Below are 11,604 nucleotides of genomic sequence, written 5' to 3'. Positions count from 1 at the left end.
GTTGCCGTTTGTTCTGAAATGAGAAGGTTGATTATGATCCGCCATCTACAGTTACTGTAGAGAATTACATATGAGAACACATTTTGGGGAGTATGGAAGCATGAGTTGGAGGAAAGTTCCTTAAAAAAAAAAACAAAACAAAAAAAGCACTTACAAAAAAAGCAACCAAACAAAAAACCTAACTGGCTTTATGTAAAGGAAGTGTATTAGTATATTAAGACAGCATAGGAATATCTAAAATGTGTGTGCATTTCTTCCCTTCTCTATTTTCCCAGTTCTTTAGTTTCACTTTCCTTCTAAGATGACGTCCAAAACAACACACTCTTACATGTGTAAGTTTCTGTCTTTTTTTTAAGTTGGGGTTTTTCTTTTGTTAGAAATCCCAGGTTTTGCCTAACTACCTTATTAGGGACAACTAGTAAACTACCCTCTCAAGGACAATTACTAAAATAATAATAGTATTACATTAATTTGAATAACTGCAGGAGGGTACATTTGGCAATAAAGAGTAGGCTTCATGTTTCTAATTTAAGAATCTCTTCCAAGAGAATCTCTTTATAGACTTTCTGAAGATGCAAAACTCCACAAGATGATTTCAAAAAGCTGGAAACTTTCCAGGTCACGTTAAAACTCATCTATGCTAGGAAAACATGTTGCTGGAAAACTTTATTGGAAATAAGTGAGATACCTAGTGCTGGGCAAGTTAAAATGTTTATCTATTGTGCCATTAATGGCACTCTGTGAACATAGTGAAAACGCTAAAGAGCACCCTGTACTAAGGAATGAAAATAAAATTACATCCAAATGTCAGTCTATCTGCTGATTATAGTTTTACTAGAAGCTGTATTAAAGATATGCCGAAAATACCACTGACCCAATGTTTAGTTGTGTTGACTACCAGTTATTCTCTTTGTAATGTAATGTATTTAGAGGGGCTTGAACTTTAATCTACTCATATAATCTCTCCTTATGTGAGGTGCAATGAGCCCCTTTATTCATGTGTTTACAAAGGTTACAGGAATTACTTGCAGCCAAACTGAACAAATGTTTTATGTCTTCTGTTCATTAGTTGTTCTGGCCAGTGTTGCAGTCTACAGAAAAGTGTGAAAAGCGATAGAAGAGCTCTAGTCCACAGAAAGGTGAATGTCTGTCCTAACAGGTACATTGGATAACAGACTTCATTCGGGTTAGAAACACAAAATATTCCTTGGAACAAACCACAGACCTCAACAAGGTGAGAAAACAAAGTTAACTGGTAATTTGCAAGTAGAAATCTTTGCTGGACAACTTCGGTTTTGTGGTTTACACACCTGCAATGCATGTGATGTGTGGATGTGGCACACTGTATATTCCATAGCAGCGCTAGTCAGCACTGGGAATGCTTGCATTTGGAACTGTAGGAGCCCCAGTAGCTTAATGAAGGGAAAAAAAGGTATGAGAAAGAGAAAAATTAAAGCATTGCATTCTTTTTGTTAGAAGAGTTGAAGACCTTCCTGTCAAAGGTGAAAACTCTTGGTGTATCCCTAACAATCCTGATAGGTGTCTTTAGCTAAGGACCACGATTTCATGCTGCTGCCTTGTGTAGCGTGGTCCGGAGGGCAAAAAGGGAGCCACGCAACATAGAAAAGACTTAATGTGAGAGTGTCTGACTGTGCATCAGAAAGAAGTACAAACTAAGCTTTCTTACACTCACTCGCTGTATTTTCCATTGTTACCCCTTTGGTTTTTAGTAACACTGTTTTGTTTTGTTTAAGCTTCTGTTAGTGGAAGAGGTTCATTTCCATGAGGGATGGTATTAACAGCTCAAAACACAGCTGTACCCCTCCTGGTGTATTCCAAAGGCCAAAAGGTACTCAGAAATGCTTTTGATCATCGGTAAATACAACTTAAGTCAAATTAAACTTACCCCATATTTCCTGAAGGAAAGGCCAGACCTTATTCGGAGTTGGCAGAGGTTTCAAAGTGTCCTTGTAGCCCTGGTGCAGCACACTGTATAAGCCCATCTCTCTTTTATGCTGCACACACTGGTGTTCAGCTTTGGTCTAAACCTATCTTCCCTGTGTATAAAAGTAGTAAAGATAATTTCCTAGACACTCTAAATGTAATTCATTTTACATGCACCCACATATCTCAAACATGCAATACAAACATTTTCCAGTTTCTGTTACGTGCTAGTTGCTGTATTTTAGTTGGTACCTGTGGGCATCATTTTGAAGTCTTTTATTAATGCTGCCTTTTTCACCCTTGCCTCGGAGACCAGAACTATGTCCTTCCTTAACTTTTGCTATCCGGTCATGTCTTTTGGGGCTTAAATACTGTATCTGATTGCTTTCAAAACTACCTTGCTAAATTGTATTAGTTAGGGTTGAATATTTGGAGACTTGATGATTAAGGTCAGCTCTCAATGTACGCTTAATCCCTTTACTGTCTTCCTGATTAGTTTTCTGATTCTTGACAGCATGAATGTTTTCCTGAGAGAAGACACTGAAAATAAAGTGTCTTGAGTAACTTTATTACTTAAACTGCTTATTAAACTATTTATTTTCACGTTTAAATAGAGTACTGATTACATCATCATCACTGCAGTGAATGACTGGCATCTCTGAAAGAGCGAATTTTTTTTCAACTCAGGTTTCAAGGAGTTAATGCAATTTTTTGCTTTAATCTTCTGATACAGAGCGCCTCTTTTTTGTCCATACTTTCATCTTTGAAAAGGGAGTGGATGCCAGTTTGGGGAGTAATAGAAGAGAATATCCTGTCTCTGTGATCTCTCCCAATTCGGTCTTCGCATTTCCACTGTTCAACATTTTCGGCTGTCTTGAACGGGGAGAATTGTTTGCAGTTGCTTAAGGGGTCTTGAACTCACAATGCAATGATCCAATAGATCAGTACTCTGGCCTATTAGGGAACTCTGGATCCTCATGAGTAAGACACTACATTTCTTATGAAGAAGAAAATGGTACTGATCTTTTATAAACACCTTTGTTTAAACATCTGCATAGTTCCGTAAGGCAGATTCAGTTAACCAGTTCATGAGAATTTTGTTTGCTCTTCAGGTGATGGAGTGTGCTGCTGTCCTTTCAAACTAATTTTTTTTCTAAATAGGTTGGCACCTATTTGTGGCTAGGCTACCCAAGCAGTATTTTCTACACTGTTTTTCCATCCATCGATCAATAAATAAAAACAGAAGTAAAAAGATTATCAGTCCTGTATATTTTGAAGTTGTAGCTCTAATATAAATCCACTGTTTCCATTCTCTTAGTTCAAGTCCCCACTAGGTCAGTATTGTCAAAATTGCCTGCTGGACATTCATCTTTTCGTATGAAAAACAATACCGCAAGAGTTGCAGTTCAGGAACTGCTGAAGTCTCTAACCAATATCAGTGTAAACTATTTCTGGGTCAAAAATGAGATTTAAAGGTTGAGTTGCATCCTCTCTGCTGAAAACGGAGCTCTTAACGGAGGGCTGGGACAGCAAAAGGAGGCTGAATAATTCCCTGAGGAAGTGTACGCAGTGTATGCAAAGTGTATGCAGGATTCAGAAGCAAAAAATGACTGCTCACACTGCATCATCTTAAAACTATTTTAGAAGCGAAATGTGAAGGGGAGCTTTCAGTTTTTAAATAATCTGAATGTCACCATTCGTGGATGTGGGAATTGTGGATGGCAGCTTGAATTTTACTCAGTTTTCCCCCGTTTGCTTGTTTGTGTGTGCATTTTGTGGTTTAGTTTGTTTTTCTAGATGAAACAACAGTAACATGTTGATTCATCATCACTACATGGTGTATAATAGAGAAGGCTATCTAGAAGGATACTACATTAATGTAACAGTATAGTGAAGCTTCACTAAATGTTTGTATTTTGCTTTTCACAGAAAATCAAAGCAAAAGGAGAAAAAGTGAAGTTAAAAGGCAAACCACTGAAACAGACAGGTGCGTCTTATTTCAGTACGGCCAGATGAAGCATCTCAAGTTTATCTCCTCTGCCTTTCAGGTTCAGTCATATTGGACCACAATCCACACAGAAAACTTAATAGCCATAACACTTTTTAATCAAAGAACATATTTTTGGGAAATTATGGGAAATTTTTGAATATTCTGTTTTTAGTTAATTTTAATTTAACTAATTAGCTTCATTGATAATATATGTCCAACTTGACTTCTTCCCCAAGTAGATGGTACATATGTACCTTCTGAAAGCTTTTTCGTTCAAATGCAGTTGAGTATTTTCTTTCAATGAGAAAATGTAGTTCCCTGTTAAGACTAAAATCTATGTCTGTACCATTGAATAGTTGTAGCGCATGACGGTTATTTACCATAGATGTGAAATGTACCAAGGTTTGCATGGATTTTTTTTTTTATTAGAAATTTAGGGACAAACACAGGTTACAGTACGTGCTATTTCAAAGATTAGGCAACTCTATTGGTGGAAATCACATCCTTCCAAAAGAGTCAAACAGCTATTTGCAATTTTCAACAGCACTTTTTTGAATGTAACCAGACATCTTTCTTTGCTCGAGTTGGTTAGCACCATAAGTGCATGAATTCAGTGAAAAATGGTTCCCAAATCCAGCTTTGTGCATCCCTCTGGAAGAGTCCTGAAGAACCGAGTGCATCCAGCCTTCCTCAGGAAGACCTGGGTGAGGGGACTCCTCTTTCTGTGAGACTATCCCACACTGATGGCCACCCGAGCTGCTGGGTGAGAGAAGCAGCACTCAGGCTGCTGTGCTGGGCAGGAGGGCATGGTAATACCACCATCCTCCTGATGTCACGACACCCCCGTGAGCCTGAAGCCGTCTCCTTCTGCTCTCCCCCTCTGGAAAAATCATAGAATGGTTTAGGTTGGAAGGGACCTTAAAGTTCCAACCCCCCTGCCATGGGCAGGGTCACCTCCCACTAGACCAGGCTGCTCAAAGCCCCATCCAGCCTGGCCTTGAACACTTCCAGGGATAGAGCATCCACAACTTCCCTGGGCAACATGTTCCAGTGCCTCACCACCCTCATAGTGAAAAAATTCTTCCAGCTATCTAATCTAAATCTGCCCTCTTCCAGTTTGAAGCCATTACCCCTATCACTACATGCCCTCTCAGCTTTCTTGTAGGCCCCTTTAGGTACTGGAAGGCCTCTGTAAGGTCTCCCTGGAGCTTTCTCTTCTCCAGGCTGAACAATCCCAGCTCTCTCAGCCTGTCCTCATAGGAGAGGGGCTCCAGCCCTCTGATCCTCTTCATGGCCCTCCTCTGCTCTGGACTTGCTCCAACAGGTCCATGTCCTTCTTATGTTGGGGGCCCCAGAGCTGGACACAGTACTCCAAATGAGGTCTCATGAGAGCAGAGGTGTAGAATCACCTCCCTCGACCTGCTGGCCACACTTCTTTTGATGCAGCCCAGGATGAGGTTGGCTTTCTGGGCTGTGAGCGCACATTGCTGGCTCATGTTGAGCTTCTCATCAACCAAAGCCCCCCAGGTCCTTCTCCTCAGGGCTGCTCTCAATCCATTCCCCACCCAACCTGTATTTGTTCTTGAGATTGCCCCAACCCACATGCAGGACCTTGCACTTGGCCTTGTTGAACTTCATGAGGTTTGCACGGGCCCACCTCTCAAGCCTGTCCAGGTCTCTCTGGGTGGCATCCCTTCCCTCCAGCGTGTTGATCGCACGACACAGCTTGGTGTCATTGGTAAACTTGCTGAGGGTGTACTCAATCCCACTGCCCATGTCCCCGACAAAGACGTTAAAGAGCGCCGGTCCCAGCACTGACCCCTGAGGAGCGCCGCTCCTCACTGCCCACCACTCGGGCATCGAGCCGTTCATTGCAGCCCTGAGGCACGGCAGAGCCCTGGAGCAGATAAGGTAGAAATTGAACGTTTGTCCGTTAGCGCCTGGGCCTGTAACCACGACGATGTGTGCCTTTACGAAAGCAGCTTCCTGCCGCCGGTAACGCGCCGGCGCGCGGCGAGGGCCGGGCTGTGCCGCCGCCGGAGCGAGCGGCTGCCGCGGGGTCTGCGCCACGCCCCGGCAGGGGCTGTGCCGCGCCGCGCTCCGCAGTGACGCCATCAGGCGGCGCCCGGCGGGAACCCCGTGGCGGCCCGCGCCTCTCGCCGCTCTCCTCAGCCATGTTCCCTTCGGCCCCCGCCTCCCCCCGCACCCCCGGCGGGTCGGCCCGCAGGAACCTCGGCGCCGCCGCCCCCAGCCCTCTCTCCCGCCCGGGCGGCAGGAAGAACCTGGCCGTCGTGGCGGCAGCCAGCTCGCCAGTGCTGTTCTCCCCGGTGGGGCGGAGGAGCGGCTCCCTCTCCGCCCGGTGAGTCCCTCGGCCGGGCCCGGGGCAGGGCCCAGGCAGCCGCCTTGTCCCGCCGGGCCGTTACCGAGCCCTCCCGGGCCCTTCGGCCCCTCGGACGGGCTGTCTCCCTGCCCCAGCCGGCAGGGGAGGGGAGCAGATGGACGGCAGCTGCTGGCGCCTGCGGGAGTGCTGGAGCGCTGCTCTGCTCTGCGGAAAGAGTCTCGTCACGCACCGTGAGGCTGCTGTCGCCGAGGGTCCGAACAGACGGGGTCTTTGTTTGCTGAAGGAGCAGTAATTCCTAAGGGAGCTATTAGGAAGCTAAGCTAGTGATTTTTTAAAAAGTAGCAAAAAAAGTATCATAATTAAAAAAAAAAAAGAAAAAAAAAAGCCAAGTTTTCAAATGCTTGCTATCTGAATCTCTATCTTGAGTCTTAAACACAGATGCAGACACAGACCTTTAGTTAGATAAAATAATTTGACCTTACCGGAGGGGGAAGAAGTGTCATTTTGTTATGTCTAAGAGTCAGCAATTAGATTATATTGGTCCTGTGCCTCAGTAAATGTATTAAGGCGTACTTCTGAATGAGCCTAATGAGGGGGCTCTGCCTGAAAGCTTTTGTTTTCAACTATCTGTACAAGAAGGTTTAACAAAATATTTCACCTCTCTTTGCAAACGCTGCCTCATTTTTACATGCTCAAGTCATTGTAAGTTACAATATTGCTGTTTCACAAATACTGCTTTACCATTTGTTTTTCTGCTGGAATGTATCGTAAGATATTCTGTATCTCTGATCATCCTTAAATCTCTTTTCAGTAGTTTTTCTACCATATCATTTTGGGATGTGTGCATGCTAGGTCATCCTAGTACTCAAGAAGCCATATGTGGAGTTCTCATGATGTTTTCTGTTTGCCTTTTATTCTGTATTTAGTAACTCAGATATTCTGTTTGCTGTTTGATTGTCCTGAATAATATTGTACTATCAAGACACTGTTATTCTGGTAGTTGGGTTTTTTTTATGACTGTGCTGAATATTTTAGATACCAGTACAGGTTTATAGAATGGAAACTTCCCTGTGGTGTATAAGTTAGCCTTTCTTTCCTCTGTATTGTTTTTGCTTATTGCTTTCTTTTATACATGGTTTTGTTCTGCAGTAAAACTTTTCCTCATATCTCCCAGCTTGATTTCTTTAGGAATGTTTCGTAAGGGTTCTTTTTGAAAGATTCGGGGAAATTTAAGTACGCTAATATTGTCTGGATTGTATTCACTGACTTTTTTTCAGAAAATTCTGATAGAACTATTAGGCATGACTTTTCTGTATGAAAAGGAAAAAAAAACAACTAGGAGAGTTACTGGTCTGTGTTTACTCATTTTGCTCATTTACTTTCCCACAGGAGTAGTAAGACTTTATTAAGTCTGTGGTTTTTCAGGTGCTCTCCGATTCTTTGTAGGATATTGGATATACTCTCCTCATGGTAACAAATTCGGACTGAAATGTTTTATAGTAGAACAGTTTTAAGGCTCTTTAAAAGTGGTATTGTACATTGAAACTATAAATACAAAATACCACATTTTCATTGTTATAAGTCTCTTATTAGCATTTGAATTCAAGGTTTCCTCATATGTATCCCTAGTATAGGAAAAATAAGAAAATAATAAGAATCTCTGTATTTGAAAAGAAGGCAAAGGAGTCAAAGTTTAGGCTTTTCCCCCCTCAGCTTCCCCTCTTCTGCCTTCCATATGAATCAAGATTTAACAGGGGTTCATAATCCCTTTTCTCAGAAACAGCTATTTGTTGTTGAGGTAAACAAGGTTTCCTGTTTTCATTTTTGGGGACCTTTTAGTTCAGGTCTGTTTAATATGGTATTTTTCCAAACTGGGTGTCAGGCTTGTCTTCTAGCTGTGTGTCACCGTCTTTTGGCATTTCACGCTGGGAAGGTCTGAGACATCATTTTACTTGTGAGGAGAAATAAAGAGGGCAGTATTTTCTAAAAGCAGAGAAATTTACCCACTTAATCATGTTCAAAAGACAAGACAGACCTCTGCTGTTCCAGAGAGAGAAAGTTGGGGAAGATGCAAAGCAGCTTTTATAAATTATATTGCGAAACAAATAATGTCTGGAACAGATAAGCACTGTAGTCTCCACAGTAAGACAAGGGTTGTAGAAGTGGTAGCTGATCCAAGCTGCCGCAGGTTTCAAAGTGTTGCACAGCGCGTACTGCCCACCAGTGTTAGAACTAGGGATGGAAATAGGTCCTGCGGTCAGGGAATAGTTTCTGCTGAGCTTCTCCTGGCATTGTGGATTGCTGTATTCTATAAATAACCAGAATGCAGAGAAGTTGAAAAGTTATTTTGTTGCTGGGGGATGAATGCATATTCAAAACCAGTTCTTTAAAAAATAAAATAATTTGATGACAGCTAACAGCTTGTAAGGAGGCCACTAGATTACTGCTTTAGATGGTGCTCCCAGAAGGCATAAACCTATTTCATCACATATTTCAAACAGATACTAGTGAAGTAAATGTCTGTTGAAGCTGATGAAAAAGTAACTATAACTTTTTGTTTTAAGAGCAACTCCTACCAGAGTTATACAGCATCCCTCAGCAAGTGAGACTATTAATTATGATGTTAAGGCTTTTGGATCCTCTCTGCCTGTTAAGGTTATGGAAGCCCTGAAGAAGGCTGATGGTAAGAACTGATTTTATCTGTTTTTCTCTCATGGAAATTGACAGGTGACAGAAGTATTAACATGTTGTTAATGTCATTTAAATGGCTGACTTTACAGTGGAAACTGAAATGTTTTTGCTTTTGTTTGAATCCAACTTGGTTAACTATGTAACTATAATTGTAATAACACCCATGTGGGTATGGATGCATGTAAGTATCCTTCAGGTGCTGTCTTAATCAATATATTGTAAAATCCAAGGTAATAAAACCAGTAGATTTTTTAGTAACTTACTTACCGGTTCTTTCTCACCTTCTTCATTTGTTTCGATTCTGTTGTGTCCTAGAGTGGACACTCTAATGTTTTTTTAAATTATTTTTAATCCACATTTGTTGTCACTTCTAAAAGCCCCAGTGATCCAAACTTTTCCCTGCGTTCAAGAAATTGGTCTTCTAAGTAATTTTTCCCCGTGGATAAGTTTTCTTTTTATAGTATGTGTAAGAGGAACCAAAAATGCGTGTCTTAAAAAATAACTTTAAAAATTGTTGAGCAATTTACAAATCTGCTGTAAATTTACAATCTGATGTAAATTGATGGAAATAGCTTCTAGTATTGGCTTGTTTCTCACTCTCAAAAATTGAGTGTTTGTCAAATGGATTTCTAAACTACATGTAGTAATTTGGTATCTTAATCAAATACATGGAAATTCTAACATGCAATTTAATTTAATAGAAAGTATATTTCTTATTTTCATATAAGAATGAAAGTTTGTTGATTTTAAGGTTACTCTGCAGTGCTTTAAAGATCTGAATGCTTTAAAAAAATTACTTTCTATGTAGCTGATGACCAGCTGAGCGTTCAAGTGGATGAAAGTGGATGGGCCTGGCTAGTCCATAAAGAGAGGCTGATTATTTGGAAGATTGGTCAGTCTCCAATAGCTAAGGTAACTGAAATATCAAGATGGAAAGAATTCTAAATTTTACGCTAGTTGAACAAGTTATTCAGTTGTGGCTTTTTAAAGCAAGGGGGTTTTTATAAATTGATTTGTCTGTTTTCCCCCAAAAGCAGCGGGGTTGGTGTGAAGTCATACTAACAACAGTAACTGAAACTCAAGCTTTTGAGGGAGCTTAACGTTTTTATATTCCTCTCTTAATTTTTAATTGTCACCTTAAGTCATTACAGTTAATTCTTTGCATTTTAATAGGTGGGTCTCTTATGTTAGATAGTTTGATAAACCTTATTTTAATTGCTAAAAACTAGTTGATATGTTATGGATTGTCTTAGATTATTCTCAGACTGATTTTCAATTTATCCAAAAAAAAAAAAAAGGTTAGTTTCAGCTGTGCTGAACACATGTTTCATCTAGGTTTCTTATATCAATAATTTTATTTTCCTTCTGGGCAGCATTTCTTTCAGCATCGTTTCAGCGAATAGCAAGTATGGTCAGAGGAAACCTGTAGTTACAAGATCAATATCTTTCAATTAATGCAATGTCTATTAATTATACAGAGTGCACTTACAGTGGAGTGTCATGTATACGCGTTCTAGTACTTGTAGAGATTTTTCAAGGGATTAAAATATTTTTCATTGTTTAACTTCATGGGGGGAGGGAGAAGCATTTCCCTTCTCCACTCTGTTACTACCTAGTGAGCTTTCTCAAGCACTTCTAGTTTAATTTTGATCTGCTGCTTTGTTAGCATACTGTGTTAAAGAATGGTCAAATAATTGCACTTCTGAAATAAATAATTCAATATATAGTGTTGTGAGAAAAACTCAGAAATAACTAAAGAGAAACAGTACTGTTTGAAAGTGTACAAGTAGATGTTTTTTAGCTGTTTGGTTGTTGTGACAACCTTGATGAAAATGTCCTGGGACGTTCTTTTGGTTCCCTTACACAGTGTCTGGGCTAGTTGAAAATTAATTTTTATCAGAGTCAAAAAGTCTAAAGACTTTTTGGCAGAGGAATAAATTCTTCCAATCTCATAGTTATTATGGCATCTCTTTCTTTCTTACAGTTATCTCTGTGCAAGGAACTGCAGTTGCCACCCAGTGATTTCCAGTGGAGTTCTAGTTTAGCAGCTATATCTTGTCTCGATTCCTCAGCTGACGCACCTTCTCTGCAGGTGATTGACTTTTAAATTGTAGTGTTTAAAAGTAACTTTTAGAGTAACTTTGAATATATCCTATTTTATCCAGTACTTATTTGAAAACTGCATTTGGTGTTGTACTCTCTGTTTAAAAGGTCAGGATCGATAGCTTGTAATAAATGTTTTGAAATAAACAAAATTCTGCTAGTCTTTTCAAGTTACATCATTTACATGTTACAGGATCAGATTAAATAATAGTTTTCCCAAGGATTACTTGGTGTGCATTCATAACAAACAAAAATACAGTAAACTAAGAAGTATTGTGTTAACAAACACCAGGGCAACCAAATAGTCAGTCTAAGCAAGTGCAATTTAAATGCGTGCTGGCTGAAAAAGTTGTTCAGCAGTGGTTTAATTCTGAGTACAAGTGGATTAGAAGCAAACACCAGCACCCTCCCTTGGCTGGTCTTTATAAGGAAGCTGGCGCTGTGAGGAATATGATTTAATTTCTCTTGACTGATTACTTTCCTAAGTGCCTTTTCATAACATACCGTGCTAGAGAGTGAGGTTTGAAGATCAGTT

The 11,604-nt window shown here is 40.5% G+C and overlaps 1 protein-coding gene across 5 annotated transcripts in view; it reads left to right on the top strand.

Annotated features, from left to right (window-relative positions):
• The first annotated feature begins 16 nt into the window (after positions 1–16).
• Positions 17–11,604, top strand: part of NUP133 (nucleoporin 133) — a 40,933-nt gene continuing 29,345 nt past the window's right edge. For 4 of the 5 annotated variants that reach the window (XR_008465708.1, XR_008465707.1, XR_008465709.1 and 1 more), the window contains exons 1-4: positions 6,060–6,293; positions 8,840–8,958; positions 9,775–9,878; positions 10,951–11,058. Coding sequence is in view for 2 of the 5 variants with exons in the window: in XM_054196895.1 (XP_054052870.1) it covers positions 6,109–6,293; positions 8,840–8,958; positions 9,775–9,878; positions 10,951–11,058 (516 nt within the window). In the remaining 3 variants the exon portion in view is untranslated. Of the gene's footprint in view, positions 1,235–1,754; positions 1,850–3,873; positions 3,932–6,059; positions 6,294–8,839; positions 8,959–9,774; positions 9,879–10,950; positions 11,059–11,604 lie in introns of those variants that run through there. The other variant, XM_054196896.1, reaches the window with a different exon arrangement.

The sequence above is a fragment of the Rissa tridactyla genome, chromosome 3 (genome assembly GCF_028500815.1).
Source record: "Rissa tridactyla isolate bRisTri1 chromosome 3, bRisTri1.patW.cur.20221130, whole genome shotgun sequence".
NCBI lineage: Eukaryota > Metazoa > Chordata > Aves > Charadriiformes > Laridae > Rissa > Rissa tridactyla.
This window is presented reverse-complemented; position numbering and strand designations above follow the sequence as displayed.